A 27,876-nucleotide genomic window follows, 5' to 3' on the forward strand; every position below is an offset into this window, starting at 1 on the left:
AAGCCTTTTTCCCCGCTATGGTGAGGCATGAGAGGTCTTGGGAGCTTGAAAATCCATGCATTCATTTTCCGTATAAATAAGTTTGTTGATTTAGAGGTGGAAGCATGCAAATCTTCTAAGTTTGAAGCTTTTTGACAGTGTCTCTCTCTCTCTTTTTTTTTAATGATTAACATCTTCAAACCCTCTTAGTTATTAACTAGCTGATGTGGGCTGTTCATTCAAATCGGATTCTTTTCTGTACATAAAACATGTCAGTATGGCTTTTCTCTCCTGTGTTTGTATTGCCATGTTTGATGAGTGGACCGGGATGTTATCCCAGTTAAAAAGACCAAAGGAAAGAAAACACCCTAACAACTACAAACAAGAAGGAAGATACACCAAACCAGAAGAGAGAGGTTGGGCAGGCCACAGGATGGAGTTGGAGTTGGGAATTGGGTTCATTTTCTACTGAGTTTCCTGCTCTTGCGTCTCGAGGCGACTAAACTGGTGCGAATACCGGCCAGGTGGAGAAGCGAGCCGGCCGCCTCCTTGAGCTCCTCGTCCACGTCAGACCGAGAATCTCTCCTGCTCCTCTTCCCTAAAAGCTGGCCCTGCAGCGGGTTGCGTGGCCATCGAGCCCGGCCTTCTCTCTCCTGATCATGGTGCAAACTCAGGCTGAAGTTGACCGGCTGTGAAAGAGGCATCTGGCGAGGGCAGGGCGGGACAGGGGTGCTGCTGTAGTTGTGATCCTGCTTTGGATCCCGACTCACAACCACCAAGTCCCTTCGGGAGAGATCTATGGGTCCTTCTTGGTCTGGGTCTGAGAAATCATAAGCAGAGTGATAACTGATGATTAGACAGTATTACGTAAGATCAAGATTACTGTAAGATCAGATTGAATTATTTTGATGGCAAAGCTGAATTTTCAGCTGGCATTACTCCAATCTTCTGAGTTACATGATTCTTTCTGAATTCATTGATTCAAATGTGCAGATTTGGTGCTCAAGAAACATTTAAATTATAATCAATAAAAAGAAATAAAAAAAAAGTTGTGCTGCATTTGTTTCAGGATTATTTGATGAATGGAAAGTTTAAAAGAACAGCCTTCATTTAAAATAGAAATAATTTGTAACATTATAAATGGATTGTTCTAACGCTAATTTTTGATTGGATGATCCTCATTTGAAACCAATAACATAACAGCCAATATACATTACACACATACATGATTGCATGTCTTGATTAAAATAAACCAGATGTAAAACATGAATAAAAAGAAGCAGAGGATGAAAAAAATGAGGTGTTGGTGTATGTGATGGTGGTCTCTTACATGAGTCAATGTTCTGCTCAGAGGCAGACTTTAACAGCATCATGGCAGTGGCAGCATCAAAATCACATTCTGTAAAAAGAAAGAAATCTTTGATGCACACAAATATTGACTATGTGATGTGTATGTGTGTGTGTTTAAATGAATGAGTCACTTCCACCCAGGAGCGAAACAGTCTCTTTCTAATTTCAAAGTACCAGTGCCTTGGTTGTCAAGGTTACCAAATACAGGAAAGAGATGGCATCTATGAGCACGGTGTAGACTTCAAGTACAGGGTGAGCGGAACGAAAAGAGCTGAGATGGGTGATAGGCTTCAATGTGTGATGATATGTCAGATAATGGTGTGTAAAATGTGACCAGGTCATGGATTTTCTGAACAGACCTGATGAAGTCTACTAACCTTTTAGGGCACAGCCCTGCTCTGAAGTGAAAAGGTGATGAGGAGGAGACGAGGCACTGCAGAGTAAAGACAAAGAGTGAGAAGATATTAAACATACCTGTTGGATATACTCTACTACACCTCTATAGTAATACAATACAACCGTGTGTATATATATATATATATATCAGAGTTTCCGCTAGAAAAAAATGGTGCCGGTCAAAGTGACCGGCAGAGGTTTCGTTTAACGGACATTTTGATGATATGCCGGTCAAAAATCGCCTCTTAATTAGTCAAGTTGAGGAAAACTGGAGGCAGGCTATGTAACTTAAAAAAATGACATAATCAGGCCGTATGGAATGCAACATGTTATTATTAGCCTAACTTTCAAATAGACGGAAAAAAACACGAACGTCCGACTGGCGTCAATCAACACCAATTGTTTTTTACTATGGTTTCACTTCACACACATTCACTTTTTGAAACATTGAGGCATGGATGTACCTAATACAAATAAATAAAACATCTCCAGTTAACTAGCAGATCATTAATTTAGTTCGCTTTTAAATAAGAGATCTGGCGCTAAAATCAGTTGTTTTTGAAATCAAGCTGAGCGCTCGTGTCCGCTGCTATCAGTTGCATGGACGACGCGCTGCGCGAGTTGCGCAATCGGACTCGGACGCGCGTTTCAATCTATTCACTCGGACGCGCGTTTCAATCTATCGCCGTTGCGGAGACTCTACACAGGCGAAGCACTGCTACTTGGGTGCAGAGATATCACGCAACACCTGAAATAAAGCTTGCCACAAAGAACCGGCGAAAGTAATGATTATGCATGAAACATTTGAATTGTTAATAAATTGATAAAGTTGACGATGCAGACTCGCCATCTTCGCAGTAGTGAACGCGCCTAGAGAGAGAAATGAGAAACACTTCATATGAAGTGTGCACGCGCCGGCGCCTCCGTGTTCTGATTATATTGTCCACTATATTTGCTTCTTATTTATTAATCCAGGCAAATTTGTTGATGAAACATTGATTAAAATGAAGATACAATTTATACAAAACGAAATAAACTTTAAAGAAAGGCTTTCTACAAAACAAAACTAAATAAGTGGTCAAAATCTGACTCATTCCAAATGTTTTCCAATATATTGGTCATCTTATGATCCTATCTTACTCATCTCATGCGGTTCCCTTTTCATATAATCAACATAGATGAAATAAAAAAATAATAACATTATATTATTTATAAATATGAAACGTATGTTTAAGTTTTTTAACTTATAATAAGCGTCACACCGCTCCACTTTGCTCACATGCTCTGGTGTGTAGCCTAATGCATGTGGTGGAGGGGTGCGATTTTCGAATAATAATCAACCCAGCGAACTTCGAATATTATTTTTGCTTGAAAATTTCGTTTTGTATAAATTGTATCTTAATTTTAATCAATGTTTCATCAACAAATTTGCCTGGATTAATAAATAAGAAGCAAATATAGGCCTAGTGGACAATATAATCAGGACACGGAGGCGCCGATGGCGAGTCTGCATCGTCAACTTGATCAATTTATCAACTTTATCAATAATTCAAATGTTTCATGCATAATCATTACTTTCACCGGTTATTTGTGGCAAGCTTTATTTCAGGTGTTGCGTGATATCTCTGCGCCCAAGTAGCAGTGCTTCGCCTGTGCTTCCAAAAATGCATTTGCCCACCCATCTAAATGTAGGGGACACCGTGAATAACCCCAATAAAAATTAAAAAAAAAAAACGGTGGAGTGTTCCTTTAAGGCTAGGCTGCCTGGGCCCGGCCTGGCCATATTTGAAACGTCTCACTCAATCGTTCGTTTTTTAGGTCTATATTACAGCCGTTCTTGGCGTGCGCTTTATTTGAAATGCAGCATGCGATGTTGTTTAATAATTTTCAAACGGTAGAGCCTGTTCCTTTATAACATAGCCAAAGATCGGTGTATTTTTGCTTTATACACTTTAGGCTTATTCTCAAATTCATATTGTGTTAGGGGGGCGGGATTATTACGCAATTTTAATCGGACAATTTGACCGGAGAGATTTATTTTTGTCGGACATTTCATTTTTTTCCCCGGCCAATGTCCGGTAATTACCGGACAACGGAAACCCTGATATATATATATATATATATACACTCACCTAAAAGATTATTAGGAACACCATACTAATACTGTGTTTGACCCCCTTTCGCCTTCAGAACTGCCTTAATTCTATGTGGCAGTGATTCATCAAGGTGCTGAAAACATTCTTTACAAATGTTGGCCCATATTGATAGGATAGCATCTTGCAGTTGATGGAGATTTGTGGGATGCACATCCAGGGCACGAAGCTCCCGTTCCACCACATCCCAAAGATGCTCTATTGGGTTGAGATCTGGTGACTGTGGGGGCCATTTTAGTACAGTGAACTCATTGTCATGTTCAAGAAACCAATTTGAAATGATTCGAGCTTTGTGACATGGTGCATTATCCTGCTGGAAGTAGCCATCAGAGGATGGGTACATGGTGGCCATAAAGGGATGGACATGGTCAGAAACAATGCTCAGGTAGGCCGTGGCATTTAAACGATGCCCAATTGGCACTAAGGGGCCTAAAGTGTGCCAAGAAAACATCCCCCACACCATTACACCACCACCACCAGCCTGCACAGTGGTAACAAGGCATGATGGATCCATGTTCTCATTCTGTTTACGCCAAATTCTGACTCTACCATCTGAATGTCTCAACAGAAATCGAGACTCATCAGACCAGGCAACATTTTTCCAGTCTTCAACTGTGCAATTTTGGTGAGCTCTTGCAAATTGTAGCCTCTTTTTCCTATTTGTAGTGGAGATGAGTGGTATCCGGTGGGGTCTTCTGCTGTTGTAGCCCATCCGCCTCAAGGTTGTGCGTGTTGTGGCTTCACAAATGCTTTGCTGCATACCTCGGTTGTAACGAGTGGTTATTTCAGTCAAAGTTGCTCTTCTATCAGCTTGAATCAGTCGGCCCATTCTCCTCTGACCTCTAGCATCAACAAGGCATTTTCGCCCACAGGACTGCCGCATACTGGATGTTTTTCCCTTTTCACACCATTCTTTGTAAACCCTAGAAATGGTTGTGCGTGAAAATCCCAGTAACTGAGCAGATTGTGAAATACTCAGACCGGCCCGTCTGGCACCATCAACCATGCCATACTCAAAATAGCTTAAATCACCTCTCTTTCCCATTCTGACATTCAGTTTGGAGTTCAGGAGATTGTCTTGACCAGGACCACACCTCTAAATGCATTGAGGCAACTGCCATGTGATTGGTTGATTAGATAATTGCATTAATGAGAAATTGAACAGGTGTTCCTAATAATCCTTTAGGTGAGTGTATATATATATATATATATATATATATATATATATTTATATTAGGGGTGTAACGATACACGTATTCGTATTGAACCGTTCGGTACGAGGCTTTCGGTTCGGTTTTCGGTACGCATTTTTAAACCGAATGGTTCGTTGGATCATTTTTCCTGCCGACCAAGATTTCGTTATTTCAGGCGCATCGCAAGCGCGCTCATAATGTAAGAGACGCTGGCTTGACCACAACATTGTGCAACATTAAATGACAAATGTAATATAAGCAGAACGAAACTGAGCTACTCGTTATTGTGTGGTTGACGGACCGTTTATCAGTTTGGACCAATGCAGCGCGAGCCGATCTTGATCAAGCAGCACTGTTACTACACAGCGAGATCCAGTAATGAAAGCATTTGAATTCGCCACTGATGTAATAACATCGCTGCGAGATCTAGTGAGAAACATTCACATTTCTCCGTTATTAACGGATCAAACAGCGCTGACGTGGAAACCAGGAAGAAACATTGTGCCATGAATGAACTATCATCCAGTGTCCACAGATCAGCAACATTCACCATGGATTTACTGTAGTAACATTACATAGTAGAAAATTATAGATTTTGTACAAGAAACTGTAACTTTTATATTTGTTGGATTGTGGTGTGTAAAAGAAAAATATGAAGGATCTTTTGATTTGATCTCTGCTAAATTTAATGGTGCATGTATAAATTATTCTAATATTTATTTATATTAATATTGAGATTTTTTTTTTACAGATTTTATGAAAAAAGCTGATTTATTTATAAACTTGTTCTTTGACATTTAATGATTATTTGAGGATAGAGTATTTGAACATATTTTTCCAATCCTTTGCAGAATGCAAGTTAAATGACATTTTTAAAGTCAATACAAACTTTTGATGTACAACTGCTTTTGCTAAAAGCTAATACATGTATATAATTTTAAAAATCTCCTTTTGTGGAAAAAACTACAAGATGGAAAGTTTATATTGATTTGTTTTAAGATGCTAGGCTGGGTAATTGATTTATAATGCAAAAGAATATGTGTACCATATTAAAAATAAATATTAAATTACATTATGTGCATTATATCTAAGATATAAGTTATTTAAAAATGAATTTTAAAATGGGTGTTAATCAAACGGAGTTTCAAATCTGCAAAAAAAAGCTAGAATTAAAATACCAGTGAATCAAGATTTGAACCACTATATTATAAATGAACAACATTTCTAACCACCAATATACACACACCTGTAAGTCTGTGACTGCAGCTGAATAGACATTTTATACTAATGCAGCAAGCTGTGGTGTTTTTTGGTAAACAACCTAAATTTTGGTCAACACCAAACATGATGGACATGAGCAGAGCATCATGACAGATAAAAACTATATCACTCCCATTAAATTCAAAAAAAGCTGTCTACACTGGAAGTGCTTGTCTGTGACAGTTTGCAGAGTATACTTCTGAAATCTTAGTAAGCACTATACAAGCATTGTTGATAAATGTCAGAATTATCAATTTGTTGTATAATTGGGCCAGTGTTGATACCTAGGAGGGGAGGCAGGAGGGGTGCAGAAGGCATGTGCATTTGGGAAGTGCTGCTTCTTCAGGGCTTGCATCAGCATGGGCCGGAACTCGGGGTGAACGCACCACAGAGAGCCTTTCCCATTGGTCTAGAAGGAACAGAGAGGGGGAGGAGTCAGAAACGCAAGAATGATTTCAGCATGGTGGTGTGAGGAAACGGCTCAGGTTAAATGACAACAGGACCATCTGTCTGTCTGATCCTACACTATACATTCATGAACACATCATGAATGCAAAATTATCATTTTAAATCATCATGAAACTATAATGACCATATGGGAAGGATGTGGAATGGTGGCTTCTACTGTGTTTGCATGGGGGGTTTTGTGTGTGTTGAATAAAGGACTCATCACCCTGTGTCTGAGGTGTGGTCCTGCAGGGGGAATATGACCTTGACTCACTTCACCAGCCGTGTTCATAAACAGGAAAGAGGAAACATTGCCATGGCAACAGACACCAGGCTGAGACATATGAAACCCACAGATTCACACACAATGTCACACTTTAATGAAACATACTGTCCTCACCGTTCCATAAATCATTTCACCATCTACGGTTCACGTAGAAGAAATGAAAACATCTGCCTCACTTAATTTAACTGGCTGTGTGCCCTGCTTTGAACACATTGGTTTTCCAAAAGCCCTAAACCAATATCCCTCTTGACAAGCCTGTTAGCACACTGCAGTCAGCCCTGCACTACTTTATACACTGACCCAGTTAGTTAAACGTCTGAGCAAGTTCTCTGCAGCAATATTGTGTGAACCAGTCTTGAGAAAAAGATGTTATTCTAATTTATTACAAGGCTCTCTGGAATACTTGATTGTGATTGGTCAATTGCAGCATTCTGAGGTCAATGAGGCCACTCTGCTGATTTCATGTCTCTTACAGCACATTGCGATCATGCATATTAAAAATAATTTCAACCCTCATTAATATTTTAAGTATGGCTGTCGATTTAACGTGTTAATTTAATTAGGTATGGAAAAAGAACACGATTAAAATAATTTAACACATTTAACCTACCCACCCTGCCCTAGAACTACATAGGTCATCTTACATTTCATACGGTTGATTGGTGACGAACATGAAGTAGTGCAACAGCTCAATGCGTGATGGAGCCTATAGAATGCAGTTAGAATGCCCCTACAATGCAAGATAATGCCCCTATATGAATTTTTATATGATATAGTTAAGCAATATCACGAGTAACGAGTGCAATAACACATGAGTGCAAATGTGATACTATTTATTGAACTTTTGTAAATCAATAAGTTAACATTGTGGTGTATTTTAGACAATATTTTCTGCTTTTGCTAAATTGTGCCTGCACAGGGCGATATGACATCAAAGTACAGTGAGAGCGATTAGAGAGCAGACAATCACTCTTGCGATACATTGAGGTCATATACCTATCGGTCTGCGCAGCACCGCCTTAAGTCGAACACACCTGGTGTTTCGTTTCTGAATGAATTCACGTATTGAGCGAATACATCGGGTGAACCAATAATTCAATGGGCCATTCATAAAGAGAGCCACTTACTTAATTCCTCCTGAATGAATCAGCCATTTGAACGAATCCAATGAATGAATTACTCAATGACTTACTCATTTAGACATACCTACTGGCAGTTTTAGTTTCTTATTTTGAGTATCACTTTAAAAACAAAAATCATATTTTGGGGATAGTTTGCCCAAACATGAAAATTCAGTTACCGGTAATTTACATTTACTTACTCTCATGGTGTTTCAAACCTGCATGACTTTCTTTCTTTTGCGTAACATAGAAGACATTTTGAAGAATGTTGGTAATCAAACTGTTTTGGTCTGTATATCTAAATACCAATTCAGATGCAGCTTATGACAGAAAACATGGCCCTTGTAGCCTAAAGGTTTATGTGTAATAAATTCTAATACATTTCTAATAAAATATTTCTTTCTAAAACTACTTTTTGTAATGTCTATTTAATGCTTTTCACATTTAACAACAATGACTTAAAATGATCTTTTGGGGGTAATTTCTCAGACAAATTTGATGTGTGATTAATTAGATAAAATAAATCAGCATCATGTAATTAATTAGATTTGACAGATTCGCTTGACAGCCCTAATTTTAAGCCCATTTATTTAATAATTTTGGAAATAATGTGCAGTAAGACGATCATTATTGCTAAATAAACCCCTTCGTAATAGGGAATGGGATGCACCAATATTAAAATTCTGGCATATACTGGCAAGTAGGGATGGGACGATTACCGGTTTCACGATAAACCACGATAAAATGTACTCACGGTTAGTATTATCGTTTAAAATTTAATTATCATTAAAACCGTGTTTGATTATCGCAATTTTAGTAACTCACTGTAAATCCAGTCCAGCCAGCAACAGTCTGACGCAGGCGCAGCGCGCAATTTTTTTTTTTATTCGAGAAGGAATGGCGGAAGGCAGTGACCGTGCTCGGGAGATTTTTCTAGCCTTTTAAGAGGAACAAATCTGAGGTGTGGTCATATTTTGGCTTTTACAAAAGTCCTGAGGGAAACTTGATCGAGGATGGTCACCCTGTCTGCACAAAAAGTCGCTGCAATAGAAACACTTCAAATCTGCCGAGTCGTCTTGTGTGACCATCACCCAGTGTTGTATAGCGAACGCAAGGCAAGTTAACTTGGACCTCAATACCAAAACTACGTCTGGGAAATAATTGGGCACGAAATATTGTTTTGAGTTGAAATATTTTATGTCACCCACTTGAAATAAACGTGCACTTAAAGCAAGTGGCTTTGAGCCAAAGACGAACGAACAACTTCAAACAATACTATTAAGAGTGACATTTTAAGGGATAGTATAATGTATAGTTTCATTGTACACTTGTTACACCGATTTTATTTTTACCACATAATTACGGGGACATATTGAATTGAGATTAATGTTTTAAATCTTACCTGTTTATAAATCAATTTTGTACAGCGTACAAAACAATCGTCCAGACAAGATGATCACAACAATATTATCAAACTCTGTAAACAATAAATCAACTCTGATTTCATTTTTAATACAATCAAAAACGGTAGACGCAAGACGGCAAGTTGTATTTGAATGAAACAAGAGCGCGCGTCCGTTGTGATACATGGATGTGCGCTGTGTAATCATGCGTTGCTACTGACGACGGTCATTATAAAGAAGGAAATGGCACAGACTAGAATCTTGCTTAAAAAACTGCATAGAGCTGCTTGTTTTATTTGTTGTTTGTTGATTTTCAAATATAAAACTTGTTGAAATGTTTTCAGTGTGAGCATCAGTTCTTTTTGAACATTTTCATCTCATTTTAACTAAACCGTGATAATATTGATAATCACGATAATTTTGGACACTATAATCGTGATATGAAATTTTCATACCGTCCCATCCCTACTGGCAAGATTAAAATTATTTAATGCCATGGCCGATAATCAATAAATTGCTCATATTAAAATCTTGTCTAATACTATTTTGTCTAAATATTTTCAAAATTAAAAACACTAAAACTAAAATTAATAATTTCAAATTGTACCAGTGAATTTAGGCCTCACGGCATTATAAAGTCTAATACAAAACGTATATATGTTTTGAGATTTGCTAAAGCCAACATTTAACAAAAAGCAAAAGTAATATATATATATATATATATATATATATATATATATATATATAAAGAGGCAGAAATGAATGTCAACAAGTGTCTAGAATTTAGAATCTATTAATATTATTTGAATTAGCTTTTATTTTTCTATTTTCAGTTTTCATTTAAATTTTTGTAATTTTGTTGTGTGCTTTTGTCATTTTAGTTATTTATATATATATATATATATATATATTAGCTTTAATTTATTTTAGTTTTATTCATGTTGGTAACTTAAACATTTTATTTCACTTAGTTGTCAAGGGAACATACTTTCATTAATTCATTTTTAATTTTAATAGTTTTAATTTTAGTTAATAATAACAAAATTGGTCCACAATTAAATATCCAATACTGACCCATTCAATAAATAATACAAATAATAAATATAACAATATTGTGCATCCCCTACTTCAGCATGATACAAGACCTGATGTTAATGACTGACTGACTGTCTACCCCTTACATACACGACATGGGAATGTTCCGTTTTCTTGAGTTCTTACCTTTCCTATGCTTCGCTCTACTTTACGGAAGCACTTGTTGAGGGACAGGTTGTGGCGCACTGAGTTCTTCCAGCCAGTAGGGGCACTGGAGAAATATGGAAAATGCTTGAGGATCCAACCGTAGATGTCCTTTACTGGGAGAGATTTGCTGGGCGACTGCTCAATAGCCATGTATATCAGTAAGGAGAAAGAGAAGGGAGGCTTTGACTTGTAAGGATCTCTTTCACTTCCCGCAGAGACAGAGGAGGCAGACGAGGCGGTGTTACTGTGTGGCGATCCACCGCCACCCTCGATGTCAAACAACGGGCTGTTGATGGGTTGTGCCTCGGGTCCACCGAGTGTGAAGTTCTGCAGCAAGTTCTCATGAAGCCAGTTCAGGTTGGTTAGTTCGTCATCTTCAGACTCGCCTGCTACCACACTCAATGCTCCAGTACGAACAATCTGGTCCAGACTGGTAGCCATGGGACTGGAAGCACTCTCTGCTTCAGGGAGAGTTCCAGCTCCACACACGCCCTGCGCACCAGGAGATTCGGCTTTCTTATCTGGAGACATCCCTATTATCGGACCCATCAAACCAGGAGGGTCTGTGGAAGTGAAGAGCATTGGAGAGAACAGAAAGAGGGCACTGATTACTACAACAGTCAAATCACAAATAAATTTGGTTTTATTTATTTTTTGCCAAAACTCATTTCTCATTTAGCCAAAACCGAAAATGAAGTTTCAGTAATTAAATTTGGAAAGCATTGAGTGATTCTTTGCAGTGAGTCTGTCTGTTGTTTGATTAACATTAAAAACACAGCCAGCAGCAGGAATATTAGGCTGCTGTCACTTAAAGATAAAATACACGGATCCAACATACTGATACTGTCACACATGCGTTTTCTCTCTCGACTGTTTATGTTCACTTAAGATATTATGTTTACTAAGATACTCGCCAAAATGGGCATTTTGACATAATTTTGTGTGAAATTGTTAGTTCAAGAACAAGACGACGTGAAAGAGAGCTCAATACAGTATTCACGTGCTGTCAGACACGGCTTTCTGGGCACGTGCTTCGGATGTGCAGTTTGCGCACAGCACACGCGAGTTATCTTTCGCGTCTTCTTGCGCTTGATCGTGCAAATGATAAAACTTTCATGACGATGCAGCACTGGTCCGACAGTTCTGTCAACGAGCCCTGTATGTACTCTCTTTTATCACTGTGAGTGCAATGCATGTGTGTGTGTAAGAGAAAGCGACAGAGCGCTCACAGTGCGTAAAGCTCAGCAGACAATGAAATTATATCTGCACTAAACTTATTTTTTTGCCTCTAACTCAATTACAGGCGACTGTAATCATACAATTTACCAGCCATTGGCTAATTAAAGAATTGTTTTAGTCACCTGCATGTGCGAGTGATTAACTTGCATTGTAGAGGGTTGTAAAGTCCTTCAGTAATGCTTAATATTTCAGTCAAACTCTTTTGCTACTACTTTTTTCACTCGTTGGGCAATAATTGCTCCTTTTTGGTCACATAGGCACTGCTGACATTTACCTGTTGTAGCTTATTAACATTGTGTGCACAAAATATGCTGACATAGTCAAAAGGCTTCTTTGGAGAAGTGCCAACTCTTTTTATCAATGATTTCGTTTCTCCTAAATGATTTTGATAACCAAAATGTTTGGCTGAAAGTTGTTTTTTTGTTTGTTTTTTTATCAAATTTTGGTGCAAAAGTAATGTGTGTAATTTTTGCTGGAGGATTCTAGAATATGACCACAATTGATGAATTTACTAGCATAGCAGAAGTCAATGAGAGAATTATGTAATATATTTTGGGTAAAATTTTAACATTCATAATTTCAAAATGTGAAAAGTACAAGACATCTTGTTTTTTTCCCACTTTCTTTTATCGCTAAAACATTGTGATCTCATTGTCATCTCTGCCTGCACCTTTTCTCTTGAGGGAATTAAGAGGCCCTTTAGGACAAAGTTAAGGGCCTCTTAGGCATCTACTCAAGTGTCTGAGAGAGCCATGACCCTCATCTTCAAGACGATACCACACCAGAACAACTACAGTGTGTACTCTAGGGTTCTTAGAGGAGATTCAAGATTAGAGGGTTCTTAGACAGCCACTGAAGACGTGCAGGTCTGTTGTCAGCGCCATATAATAAGACAAAGACAAGGATGGAGAGGATAAGTGATATCCAGTTCCAACCTGTGGCCGGCATGGTGGCCCCACACAGCCTGAAGAAAAAAGAGAAAAACTCACAAAGACCAATCAGAAATCTACCTGCCACAGACTAAGCAAATGGCTTTAATGGACATCCATGGCAAGCACACAGAATATTTATAAATAAATCATCAGCTCAAGTAAAAGAGGGCTGAGTGCCTGGGAGAGTGAATGTTTCTCTGCCCACTATTATACCTACTGCCATGGAAACCATACAGCACATCAATAAATAAATAATCATATAAAGTGCTGCTCTGAATCACTTTCTCTCCCACTCTGGAGAATAGAGTGGAGGGCACAGGGAGGGGGTTCCACTTCCTCTTTCAGACCGTTCAAAAAACCAGACACAAATAAACATCATCCTTTTCACATGAGTACTGTAACATAAGGTGCTAAACAATAGCTTTTACACAAAGTTAAAGAGATGGTTTATCATTTACTCATGTTCATGTCATTATGAACCTATATGACTTTCCTTTATCAGTGAAATACAAAAAGAGATGTTTTAAAGAATGTGCACGCTGCTTTTTTCCCATACAATGAAAGTGTATGGAAACCAGGGACTGTCCAACTCCAAAAAGGAAAAAAAAACACCATAAAAGTAGTCCTTGTGATAGCTGAGATTTTTTTCAAGTGTTCCAATGCTACATGACAGCTTTGTGAAACAGCAGACTGACAATTAAGCCATTATTCACTGAAAATGCTTTACATTTGTGGTCACCATTCACATTTACTGTGTTCCACTGAAGCAAGTAAATCATTCGTGTTTTGAAAGACAAGAAAGTGAATAAGTGCCTATTAAATTTTTTGGGTTAACTCTGTTTTTAGGGAGCTTACTGAGTACTGAGAATAAAATAGCTTTTGCATTACGGATTAATGCAATGATTAATCGCAATTAACATGAAATCGCACAAACCGCTTTTTGCGATAAAATTTTTTTAAAAATCACAAAGGCTGCGTTTATCTTTTATGCGCAGCTTGTCAGTGACGTACGGCTCTGTAATCAGTAGTAAATGCTGCTCCATGTGAAAACACTGCGAGTTTGAGTCGCTTATAACGTGCATTTGAAAAAGCAACACAGGTCAAACATCTTTCCAAACATTTATGAACCTCTTGTTAGGGCTGGGCGATAATTCGATCTCGATACGGGATCGCGATAAAATTTTGAACGATTTCGATAATATGCTTGGGACATATTATTCGATATCACATGAAAAAGTAAGCGCAACAACAACAGTATCAGAGTCTGCCGTAAGCCGGTATCAGCGAGCAGCCGTGGCTACAGTAAACAAAAGGAGACAGAGAGAGGGAGAAATTTTTGGAAAAAGGAGAAAAAATGAGCGAAACTGAAGTTGAGGACAGCGAAAATAATGCCGAACGTGAAGGCGACATCACTACATCATTCGAGACCGAATACATTGTTGCAAAAAAGGTAACACGACGTCAATTGTGTGGACGTGGTTTGGATATGGCAAAAACGACCAGGAACAATAATAAAAGCGAGATGTGGACTATATGTTAGATAATTGACATCTCTAACAGGGCTCGACATTAACGCTTCACCGGGAGACAAGTGGATTTTTTTAACTAGGGACAAGTAAAAGAGAAGGACATCAGCCTGATTATGACATCAATAACAAACAAAAATAACCAGGGAATCACTAAACCGAGAGAATGATTCTGATTTTATTACATTTATTGTAAGTTGCGATCGATTGTGGATAATGTATTAGCCTACTGACGGTAAAGTTGCGCTGTTGACGCTCGCGCAGCCTCTCGAGGAGAAATCTAACTTACACACATGAGCGCAGCACACACACACACTGTTAACATAGGCTACTTCCAATAAAACATCTAAATGTGGAGTTTTTATATTTTTAACATATGTTAAGCAGCCTCAATTATTTTTCCCGAATACCATCATGATGGAAAATGTGACATTGATTTCCTACAACAGTTCAATAAACAGTTAAAATTAAGTCACTTACATTTTAGATGCAATATTGGCTGTTTTTGTTCTGTTTCAGCAGCGAAAATAGTTCCAAACAAAAACAGCAGAACCACGACGCATCTCACAGGAACACTCAACCTGTTTTCATTACAGAATGATTCAGCATTTTGAACGAATCGGTTGAGTCAAAGATTCAATGACCCATTCATAAACATCTGTCTCATTCTTGAATGAATCAACCGTTTGAACGAATCGTTTGATTGAATGAATCAATGACTCACTCATTAAGACGGTCGCCTGCCACCACCTACTGGCGGTTTAGTGTTATGTTTATAAGTAGTATCATTCTTTCCAACATTTCTTATATGTATATTTAAATCAATTTCATAACGTTATTTTATGCAAATTGTAATTTGTAAGTGTAAATTATTTAATTTGATCAGCCCTATCTAGGGTAACAGCCATAGTGTCTTATTATTCTAAATAATTGAATTTATTGATCAAATTTAGGAATTTTAAAATGAAAGATGAAGCATACATTTAATAATATTGGGGAGGGGATGCCCTTTAAAGGTGCAGATATTACAATATGCCAATTTAAATATCAAAGCTGATTGAACACTGATGAGAATATTGCTTCAGAATAAATTAACACACACACAAAAAAATCCGGACAAGCAACTTTTTACTCGGACAAGTGAATGACATTTTCAGGAATACATAGTCATGGAAATGTGCCAAAAAAGTCATGGAAAAGTATTGGTTAAAATGTGTATAAACCCTGGTAATGTGAATCCTTGGTCTGCATGAAGACCTTAACAAAAATGTTTTGTGCTCATTATTGGAAGGTATATTGTTTAATTTTTTATGTTATTAAACTTTATTCAAAAGTTTCAGTGAATCTCTTATTTCTTCAAGCTTCAGGATATCCCTTACACTGGCAACATCTGCAAAAACTACATATCGTGATAAGAATCGAGATCGATCAATATGGAAAAACATATCGTGATAAAACATTTTTCCATATCGCCCAGCCCTACCTCTTGTCCAACAAAAGACAACATTTCATAAATTCTTTTGTTTATTCAGCTACAGCAATAATATGATGCCCATAGGGATTTCCTGGAATGACGCGCATTATCTATTTCTGCGGGGCATATTTAGAATTTCTGCGCAAGAGCGTCCTCATGCGTTCAGATGGAGCAGCATTTACTACTGATCACAGAGCCGTGCTGCACTTACAAGCTGCGCATTAGGGATGTGACGGTGACCGCCGGTTAATCGAAGTGTCACAACACCGGTAATACCGGTATCACCGGTGGAGGCTTTTAAAGGAGCTGTATGTAAGAAATGTATTTCAATTAATCATAAAATGGCCCTGAAATGTCACTAGACATTAAGAAATCATGTACATTTCAAATACTTATATCACTGACAACAGTAGTCTGGCCAGGATATTGTCATTTAAAAAGTGCAGTTGCAGCCCTCAACTGATGTTGATGTTGTCATGTTGTGTTTTGGTCTGATGCTCCTCCCTCCACCTATCTACCAATCACGAAGTCAGTAGTGTTGCACCATCCGGGTTGCCAGCTCTGCTCTAGTTACCACAGCTGCAGCTCGTCACGTTCCTGCTGGATCCTGCAGCCTATCTGGCAACCTCGAGTCACGGAGGAGGGGGAGGGGATACACCCCTCTACAGTAATTTGACAGTGATTGCAGTACTAGTTTTGGCCACAATCTTACATACAGCTCCTTTAAATAGCTAATTTGAAAGCAAAACTAAAATGTGCACGTCCGCAAGGGCATTCATAAGGAGCATCTTTCAAATTAGCGCCAATTTGGGGGCGGAATGCTTGAATGGTGAGTTCATTAGCTTATTATTCTTAATGAAAAACACAACAACAAAACAGTACAATGACAAATTCGCTTAAAGCTGCAGTCTGTAGTTTTTCCTGTTTGTTGCCACCTCTGTTCAAAATCTGCAATTGCAGATATTTGCGGAATTATCAGCTTTACGTGGGTTGTGCCTCGGCATGGCACAGCGCGGATGAATCCAATGTTTTGAGGAGAATGTGCGGCTGTCAGTCACCGCGCCGGTGTGGATACTGTCATTCGGAATCACAGATTATACTTTTTGGAAGTATGACAAACATAAGAATTTTCACCGGAAAATATCATCTGAACAAGTAAGTAACATCCACTTTTGTTCTGACCAGCTAAGGGGAAAAAAGCATTGCAGTAAATCGTGCTAATTAAATCTAACGATCGCTTATCATATCACGTCAAACCGTGCATATTATCCTTTGTTCTCAAATTGTTAATGTTAACAACATCAGCATTGCGTGACTACATTTAATGCCCTTCAGATATTATTGTTTTCGCATGGGCCCAGTTGCAGTCTCTTTTTTTCTGTAGCCACTCCGAAGTCCGAAGTCTTTTGCAATTTACAACAGGTGAATCTCTAGTTGTCACTGGTGATTGTCGTTTGAACCTTTCTGGATCCGCCATCAAATTAATAAGTTTAGTTATATCAAGTGCTGTGAGAAAAGGCTATAAATCTCCACCTCCAACATCCTCACACGCAATATAGCCTACTAGCCGAGACACCTTTTTTATGTGTACAGATGTGACGTAATGACGCAAAGACATGCTCGAATCTCCTGCGGAAATCCACCAGTACCACTGGAATTAAAAACATTATTACAAGCTTACAGGTTTGAATCGAGCTAAGGCAAGCAGATAGTTTTGAACACTGGCTGGTTATGTACTTGTAATTTTTAACCCAAAAAAGCTTTAAATAAGTGATTTTACATTTCACTTTGACACCAAATATTCCGCCATCATCTTGTCAGTCAGCTCCTCACTCTCGTGGTAAATGAAATTTGACTTCTGTTGCTGATTTGTGCTGCGACTCTCGTTCGGCTCACGATTTATTAAGCAGACACGTTCCTTTTTTAATTGTAGTGTCTGTTCTCTAACTGAACTAAATGATTTTAAAAAAAAAATGTAAAAAAAAAAAAATCGACAGTAGGGTGCTGCGGTGGGAAAGTGATGTTGCTTCTCGCAGCCTTAATCGCGCTTAATCAGCTTTAATCGATTATAATAAAATTATAATCGCAGCCTTTGCCAAATTGAGTGCGGATTAATCGTGCAGCCCTAATGCATAGATTTGATTTTAAACTTTAATTTTTATTATATTATATTTTAACTCAAATTTAAATAAACAGGGAAGTAAAAATTAAATGATCTCATGTTATTGTTGTATCAATCAATTACATTTCCTCCTGCCTTTTAAATCTGTAGGATATGGGTAATACTAGTTATATTGTTGATATTTGTTCCCTGTACAGTTTTGTCTCGTCTGCTTATTATATTGCGATTTTAAAGAGCTTGTTTCGCTTTAATGAAGAGGGTGAAGAGTTCAGAAGAGAGTAGAAGGAGGGCAGCAGTGTGTATACGGAAAAGCAGCTAGTGCCGATTGGTCAGGAGTTATCTAAAGTAGTTTAAAGTATAAACATAAACCATGTTAGTATTTTACTCTAGGGGTCGACCGATTATCGGCGCCAATATTAAGCATTTTTATGGTTATCGGTATCGGCCATTTTCAAAACCGATTTGCCGATAAAATAATTTTATTTTGAAATGCGCTATATTTGGCTCTGACGCAGCCACCTTTGTCGGAACTCACCACTCTGTAGACTAGACTAATGTCCCCGCACATCTGATTTGTTGGGAGTCATGAGTCCGGCCAATCAGCGCGGAAAGCTGAGGCACTGAAAGTGTTGCACTCTCACACCGAGAGAGCACTCGCTGCTTCACTGATCACGCTTCAGTTGTCTCTCAAAGTTAAGGCAGCAGCAGACTTTGCTGAAGAAGCAATAGATTACTACACTGAAGTTGCAAAATACCTCAATATAATAGAGCCCTGTGATTTCCGCGATGCAGAACAGACGGAGTCGCGGAATCCAGTCATAAAAACGGAATTTACTGTATAAAGCGGAATATCACGGAATTTGTCAACTTTTTGATTAATTAATAAAAAGCAGGTCAGTACAAATCAAACCGCAAAAAGACTATTTAAATATGAATCCTGCGTGTCTCTAACGTTAAATGAATGGCGCAGAGACGCGTGATTTCAGTGACCACACACACACACTGGAGCACGCGTGACGCTTGCGCTGTTTTCAGCCTCAGCCGCATCATTATATGAGGACATGATTGCATAAACATCATCTCCAGAGCCGCTTAGTCACTTCATGAGCTTTTTAATGCTTCAACTGAGAAAAGTTATCGACATATCATAAACACACAGAAACTCAAAGATCTCCACGGCAACCCGTCAAAATAAAAGTTCGGTTTTTCACAAGGCCCTAAAAATTAAATTTTTGTTAAACTGTAAATAAATTGAATAAGTTTGATTTTAATTCATTAGAAATGCTTTTTGATTACTACAATTTTATTTATCATTTAAAGAAAGTATTTGTCAAAACCCTTTGTTATTCTTAATTTTGGCATTAATTTACAGTTTTACACCAGACATAGCTATAATATATATATATCGGTTCAAAATATCGGTTATCGGTCTATTTGACCTGTAATAATCTGTATCGGCATCGGCCCTGAAAATCACATATCGGTCGACCCCTATTTTACTCTAGCCTGGTGGAGACTGAGAAACTGTCCCCGCTCAGCCTTTCATTTTCGTCTCTCACAGCATGTCTTTTGCATCAATAAAATGTGATCGATTTATGCAAGCGTCAAGTTGAGACATAAGAATCCAAGAAAGTGATTATCAGCTGGTTCCGATCAGTGGACGATCGTTTGGACTTTTGAAAAATATAATATGTGCTGTTGCATTCTCAATATTTAGTGATTTAGCCTCAGATACAGGATATGTTGATTTGCTTTCACAAGCACGAATTGTTAATTTCCACATGCCGTTTTGTTTTCCAGTACCATTCTCTTTGGATGTCTTTCTTCATGGTCACTCAAGGGCAGGGACGACAGCAGTATGTCCTTCATAGCACATTTAGTACTGTCTACTTTCCCTTCTGTCCCAGGAGGAGACTTGATCTCTGCTCTCATGGTGGCACTCATTAGCAAGACAAATCAAACTCCCTTCAACAAACTCATTAGCCCATTACCAAACCCTCCATCCACACATACAGACAATGCTAATGGTGACACTCTACCACGGTTAACTACTTCAAACAGAAATACGCCCAAACAAACCCACTATGCATAAACTTTGGTCAATGGGAGGGGCAGCTGAGAAATACAACTAAATTACCATTTTAATTCCTAGGCTCTCTGGGAAAGCTATGTCATTTATTTAATGTCACTGATAATTATCCAGAATAGTTTATGTACACTCTAATGTTAAAGTCGCAATGAAACAAATGTAAAGACAGACAGACAAATGTAAAGTATTGTGAGATAAATCTGAATGTAACAGATTACAAAAAAAAAAAAAAAATTGCACATTTTACAACTTTTGCAAGCTCAAAAAAGAGAGTGAAATTATCCAATGGATTTTACAAAGAACAACCAGTTTTTCCTTTTCATCCCCCCTATCTAAATTCCATCAGTTAGAAGGAGGATTTATTCAGTATTGAACCGCTGATGTTTGCAGAACAGAGTACTGGGACGAGCATGTGCATCTGTAATAAAACAGTTGGAGATGGAGATCAAGGGGTCTTCTACGTGTTTAAGCATGCTTAAACAGCCCGTTTCAATTGGACGTCTCTGCTGAACACCAAGCGGAGAGCTGTTCTGCCTCGATTCCTGTAGCGGTTGGTATTGGTCTGTCAAGTATCAGTCCTGACTCAAGGGCTCACAGCGCATCTCTGTCACTGTGTGAGAGCTGATCTAAAAGCTCAGCAGGAAGGTCACCTAACCCTATTAGAAAACTGCTGGAGATTAACTACTTTTTTATTTTTCTCTGTATAATCCAGAATTCAGGTATTTTCCTTGATGTCGAGGAGACATCTGACAGAGACTAATGGATTTACTTCCAGTCACAATAAGCTCTAAGAAACTCAAAAAAAAATCATACAGTACAAAGACCCTGTTGTTGTTAGTTAGTTAGTTCAGGGCTAGTTTTCTCCACAACTCTGAATCACATTTAAAAGCTAAAGCTTCTTAAACATTCATATGCTGCAAGGATTCTAGAAGCTTGAAAGCCGTAATCCACAGCTGTAAAGACACCACATGAACAATGCCTGAGTTTGTTTTATAAAATTGAACATTTCAAAACTTGTGTCAGAATTGTTTTAATTTTCCATTAAATAATGTAATTAAAATTAATTTAAACAAATCTTATTTACATACAAATGAGTTCCTTAATTTCATAAATTCTTCCTATTTATTAACTTCTTAACAACTTTACTTTATGTAAAACATATATACTTAATATTCCAAAACAAATTCACAATAATTCATCCGTAAAGCCTCTAATTTATTTATAATAGATGCAGAGATTTATAAACAAGTCCATTTGGCGTTAAATTGTCTGTCCCCAGCAACCATTCAGGCTATCAAAATGTTGGTGCTTTTATCACAAATTTTCTTGCTAAATGGAAAGCACGCAGTTTGAACTCTGTCACTAAGCATCAATCAATGACAGTTTTTGCATATATTCACAAATATTACAAGAAAAACATGACTTGAATTTTGTGAATTAATCTGTGAATGAACACTTCAACAATTAAATGCTAAGTTTTACACACTGCACTGCACACAAGCGGTGGGGAACGGAAGGACAAAATATGATTGATACAAGCCATGTTAACATATCTGTCTATCACACTGCATGACTGTGGAGTTTTTTTTTTTTCTTTCAGCGACTAACTAATTCAAATTTGGTCGAAGAGAACTCTTCTCGTCAGCTAACGTTCAGTCGAACTATTCGGGAGCAGCCCTAGAAGAAATGAACCAAAAGAAGGTGAAGCCTCAGAGCACACCTATAGATTGGTGCAGGTATGACATCACTTTGTAGGCCAAAACACGAGTTAGAATTTTAGCACTTCCAGTTCCATCGTCTCGAAGTCAATATGTTTTGTAAATGGGATTTTGGTTAAATGGCTGAAACAAGGTCTGTGGTGAACACAAGCTCAAGACACTTTCACATTTTATTCTATGACATAAAATACATCAGAATTACACCACCAGATTTTTTGAAGCTGTTATGTGTTAAAGGCGGTTGCTAATAGGGCTGGGACGGTTACCGCATTACCGCATTACCGCAATACCGCGGTCACGTGACTCCAACCGCGGGTCTGAGCTAGTCACCGTCATCACCGCAAAAAAAACCATTGGCCTGCACATGTGTGCACGTTGTGTCTAATGATATGGATTCATTGATTCTAATGACATGGATTATTTCTAATGATAGTGTGTCTTACATGGATTCAAGGTTTTCTAAACAAAACTTATCAAAAGATGGAGCAAATCCCTTTCGCGAGTTGGGGAGCGCAATGTTCCATGACACATAGCATTACATTCGTATTAGAGATGCGCGGATGGGCTATTATTATTTCATCCGCAACGGGACCGCAGCACAAATCTCATCATCTGTCCGCCAACCATCCACACCAACGTTTTTTGATCAATTTTCGTTTTTCTAATTTTTTGATCAGTTTTAAGGTCTATGAGCGATGCAAGGCGCTGCTGCCGCGAGGCTAGAAAGCTCTTGGCTGTTCTAGAAAGGAGACTGCGCATGCAGCAAAGATATTTAAAGGCTAAAGTCCCTAGTATAGCCTATTGGCTATGTTGTATCCTCAGAATATCAGCAGTGAACTCCGTCTCCGATGGGCACACGAGTTTCGGTTCATTTATGAGACGAGCTCCAGTTCACGCGCAAGAGATCGCACCGTCGCTTCCACATCGGTCTGATGATTTTTATGATGTGTTCTTTACCAGTCGATCTACGAACGCCGATCCAAGTGCGCTGGTGAGAATGTGAACGAGCTATGAGTTGTGATAAGGTGAGCGCGAACAGCAGGCTTGGATCGGCGTTCGTAGATCGACTGGTAAAGACTGTATTTCAAAGATGGCTCCTGTCTGTATACGCGAAGTTGACTGTATGTTTAAAATATCTTCTTATTAAACTGTCTGGACACTAACAAAGTTCTCAATGCTTCGGTTTGAAGGTAGGGACCCTCATTATGCTACCGTGTTAGTGTGGGGCTATTTTGAGCCTTGTTAGTGGTATTAACAAGCGATTTTTATTTGTCATTACACTATGCCCAATATACTAGCGTTATACTAGCTTTATAGGCTAAACTGTGTGTAGAGATAAAACTATTTACATTCGATAATCATGAAAACAAATCTCAGATAACGGTTGACTAGGTAACAATGTGTAATTAGACCAAAGGTTCATTTTGCGCCGGAGTTCTCCTTTAATACTACAAAATATGCCCGATGTTACAGTTACTGCACTTGCCGCCCAGAACACAAGAGAGCATCCCAGTCGAGTGAAGGGATTTGTGGAAACTGAAATGGAAGCACACATCTTACCTAATTCAGACTAAAGCACATCTATTTAGCCTCACATACTGACTTTATTTGTAGTTCATACTGTTTTAATACCCTGTGTTTTCTTTCTCATTTATAGGAAAAGCACTTAATTACCATTGTTTATTTCTATACCAAATGTCATACACTTGCAATGAAGCTAAAAATATAAACAACTACATCATTATGTTGATGTCCTATATTTTTACCATAAAACTTACGACAAACATGTCTTCTAATATCCTCAGTTGTTGCGTATACCGAGCTGCATCGAACACATTTGTAAATAACTTTCCTTGAACCCATTGTGCGAGTTTATTTTAATACCGCGTGCTTTATATACATGTTGCTGCTGATTGGACTGCAGTTCTGACACACCCACCAACCAAGAGAAAACGCATCTCAAAACCCGTTGCACACCGGTGCACGCCGTTTCCAGGAAACATGACGTTCAACCCGGAAACCGTAGCAAAACGTTGCGCACCGTTTTGAACTTGAACGTGCCCCTAGTTCACTTATAATTGTGCTCTTAAAGGGATACTCCACCCAAAAATGAAAATTCTATCATCATTTACTCACCCTCAAGTTGTTGCAAACCTGTATGAGTTTCTTTATTCTGCTGAACACAAAGGAAGATATTTTGAAGAACTAATTGGAAACAGTTGTTTGGCACCATTGACTTCCATAGTAGAAAAAAAAAATACTAAGGAAGTCAATGGTGCCCCACAACTGTTTGGTTCCCCACAACTGTTTGGTTCCAATCGTTCTTTAAAATATCTTCCTTTGTGTTCAGCAGAAGAAAGAAACTCATACAGGTTTGCAACAACTTGAGGGTGAGTAAATGATGACAGAATTTTCATTTTTGGGTGGAGTATCCCTTTAAAAACTATTCTAACTTAAACTTTCTGGGAAAATGCTTTTAAATAAAAACAGAGTTTTCAGAAGCTTAGTGATGGTGACGTTGAATTCTAGTGACCATGGTAGTTCGTTTATAGCCTACCTACGTCATACCTGCACCACTCTATTACGTAATTGCCATAGACCAATGGTAGTTTGAAGCCGTTTACCAGCCGAAGAGAACTTTTCTTCATTTTAGCCTGACTTTGTTCGGAATTATGTCAAACAAGTTTGTTGTTCGATTTCGCTTGAAGTATATCTTAAACTTCCATTTCTTATTTTTTTCCATGGTGGTGGCATACAAACCTTCACCCATACAAGCCTCCACACAATCTTCACAGCGTGCTGTCTGGACTTCGTCCCGTGTCATTGTCACACCCTACAGTCTCAATTAAACACACCCTGTTTATTCACACAGGAGTGACCAACACAATGGAGGCTATTGTGATCACAATGACACAGGCTATGGTACTGGGGGGCAAGCTCTTCTCATCAAGGCACTGCCTGACATTAGCATCACTGTCAATGGACAGAGGGGCCCTAACTGCCTGCCGGCTGCTCGACGGACTTAAATCCTTCAGAAAGGAGACGAAGAACTAAACGAGGAGTGTGACAGACCAAGTCCAAGAACCCAAGATTGAGTTGGGGGTTGGAGTGGGCGTGTGGTGTGAGGTGTGACACGGTCCAGGCAAATGCAGGGGGAAAAAAAGCACACATTTGCAACTGAAATCCAGAGCAGTCGCCTATATTTGATTACCACGCCCCGGTGTCACCATGTAGCCATGGCAACAACCGCGTTATAGCCTCCTGGGGATGCGAGTTGCGCCTTCTGGTCTAACGTTAAGGGCATCGAGGAACAAAAAGAGGCTAACAGCAGATGAGAAATATGTGCAGCTGGAGGTATAATGAGAGGATGGAAGGAGGAGGGGTCAGCAAACAAAGGCATTGTCGTTACAGGCCGAATAAAAGCTTGGACATAAGTTTGATTTGCTTTTCAATTGAGTTTGGAAAAGCTGATGAGTTTTACTACAAAAACAATTATAAAGCATGTTCGATAATCTTTGGAGGAAAGCAACTGGGTGTTCGTTTAAATGTTTTGCTACTCAACCAGGTAGAGTTGCCAAATATAAATTTGTGGTTTAACTTACAAGACAAAGCTTGTTGTTGTTTTTTACACCCCTCTTGCAGAGAGAATGAAGCATCTACTGTAATGCATGTGTTTCTGCCCATTGTTTTAAACTGCTGTTGACTGCTCAACACTTTATTGTCATGCACTCAAACTCATCAAAATGAAAGTGGTTTCATTTTGTTTTGACTGAAAGATTCAGCTAGCTTTGGATGTCTATATACACACAGTTTTTTTTTTATTCTTTCTTTATAAAGACACGCAAACCTGGTTGAACCTTGCAGCAAAAACAATGATTTAAACTCGTACACTCTGCATTTTTGGGACAGCAACATGCATTCAGCCAAGAGCCAGATCTTATCTATCATTGTGAGAGTCATAATGAGACTAATTAATTTCCCGTTTAATGCCAGGAGAGAAGCAATAAGCAAGGGATCATTTGCTGTGTCCTACAAAAGCCCTCCAGAGAAAACAGCACTGCACAGACACTATTGCCATTCTCTACATTAGCGCAGGGTTCGGTACTAATGAAGTCTCTTAAGGCAATTGTGTCCTTTCTGATACAGCCAGCCATGCATCTGAATTCTGTACACTGTGAATACAGCTAATGTGGTCATACTGCAAATAAAAGCCAATACATGACAACCCTGTTAACAACACAGACACCCTTTTCACTGCCTACGCAACATGACCTGAATGAGTCTACAGTCTAAAGTGCAAAAGTAGACAGCAGAACTAAATAATGTGCTCATGTGACACGCAGCTAGAGTTGTGTACTCGTCTCTCCAGCTCTTCCCTAAGCACAGCTATGCGTTCACTAGTCTATGACCACGTGTCAATGTCACTCAGGCGTTATCTGCCGCCGGAAATAATGAGTGCGCGTCTGCGTCAGAACATCGCATTTCATCAACAAGTCACGAGCAAAACTATCAGTCCTTTGCTTTCGATCTCAACGAAAGCTTATGTACAACCAACACATGTAATAAGCAAAGCAAAACAAGAAAATAACATCCCCCCCCCCCTCCCTCACTTCTCGTGTTACATAGTTGCCCTAGATTCTTACTACTCGCCACAAACTGAATATTTATTTGTAACCTTCAACTGTAACCTTTAGCATTACTCTGTTGTTACAGAGTAATATTCGAATATGCGTTATATTCGAATGTTCTCTCTGATATTTGAGCATTCAAATTTAAAAGGCGCTTTCGCGACAATTGACGTTTTGAATTGTAATTTTATCTAAAAAATATTTTATGACTGCATATCTGTCGTGCGTTCTGAAACTTCCGCAGATAATGTCACAAGAATGCTGGCCAGTCTTCTTTAGAATGAGGATCTTCAGTTAGCGTCAAGCTAATGCGTGAAGCTTCGCGGAGAGCTTCCGAACACCTAGCGAAATAAAACAGCGAAGTCCTGGGATTGATATACTTATTGTTTTCGAGTATTCATCCAGGAAAAGTATACGAATATGACTGGTATGTGGTTGGTTTAATGTCTCGTGTCAGCTCGACGGCAAACGCATGCATTTCACTCAACTAAGTTAGCTAGCAAGATCACATGGTCTAAAATGTTTCTAAAATGATTCTGGGAATAGAACTGACGAGTGTATATTTCAATACGAAAGGTGAAAGAACGAATAATTAATTCGTTCAACAACAAAAATCAACGTAAACACCGAAATAAGGGAGCTCAATGGGCTTGTTATTGGCTAGATTTATGCTTTTCACGAGACACGTTTCATACTTGTCATCTGATTTAAAACGCCGATTCCCCTTTAAATAAACAGCATTATAAATCCATTGAAAAGCGTTTACTTACATTCGTGCATTCTACTGTCGCGTCCGACGACAAAAGCTGCCGTGCTTTCATGCAGTAGCCTTTCGCTCGCGCTGTGTCAAAAGATCAGCAGCTGCTTCCTCCATCCACGCAGCAGCGCGGAGATCACGCCGCACGGCAACGCTTCCGTACCCCCCCTGCCGTCGCCAAGGCAACAGGGCCACTTCAGCCAATCACACCCCCTCCTCTCCGATATCCCCCTGACAACTGCCGCATCGCAGTAGCACTTTTTTAGCAAACCTAAGCAATTGCGTTCAGCACGCGCTCCGCGTTGCACCACGTTATTCATTCGAGGTTTGTGAAGAAAAAAACTCGGTGTTATTTCAAACGGTGTCGCTAACCAGTCGGTGTAGATTCAGATATTTTTGACGTCACATTCTCATTGAGAATATGCTTTATATTTAAAGGCTTTACTAACTTAGACGGCGTATGACCACCAACCAGCTTACGTTGGAAACGAGGTCAGATGCTGTTGCGTCATTTCGCGGGGGAGACCTGGAGGCTCGTCGTCCAATCGCAGGCTACTGCAC

General features: G+C 38.9%; 1 protein-coding gene across 2 annotated transcripts; it reads right to left on the minus strand.

The window, feature by feature from the left end:
• Window positions 1–27,707, minus strand: foxn2b (forkhead box N2b). 2 transcript variants are annotated; one of them, XM_056255590.1, is made up of 6 exons: window positions 27,329–27,705; window positions 10,810–11,393; window positions 6,616–6,740; window positions 1,707–1,762; window positions 1,310–1,378; window positions 1–793 (listed from the first exon to the last, which is right to left on the minus strand). In XM_056255590.1, exons 1-6 carry the CDS (start codon window positions 27,336–27,338, stop codon window positions 438–440), a joined length of 1,200 nt encoding a protein of 399 aa, XP_056111565.1. In that variant the 5' UTR covers window positions 27,339–27,705; the 3' UTR covers window positions 1–437. The 2 variants fall into 2 exon arrangements, with proteins under 2 accessions (XP_056111565.1, XP_056111566.1); XM_056255591.1 differs by lacking the exon at window positions 1,310–1,378 and having other exon boundaries at window positions 1–799; window positions 27,329–27,707.
• Between the last annotated feature and the right edge of the window lie 169 nt (window positions 27,708–27,876).

This window comes from Rhinichthys klamathensis, unplaced genomic scaffold (assembly GCF_029890125.1).
Source record: "Rhinichthys klamathensis goyatoka isolate OS25496 unplaced genomic scaffold, OSU_Roscu_1.1 h1tg000121l_1, whole genome shotgun sequence".
In the NCBI taxonomy this organism is placed as follows: Eukaryota; Metazoa; Chordata; class Actinopteri; order Cypriniformes; family Leuciscidae; genus Rhinichthys; species Rhinichthys klamathensis.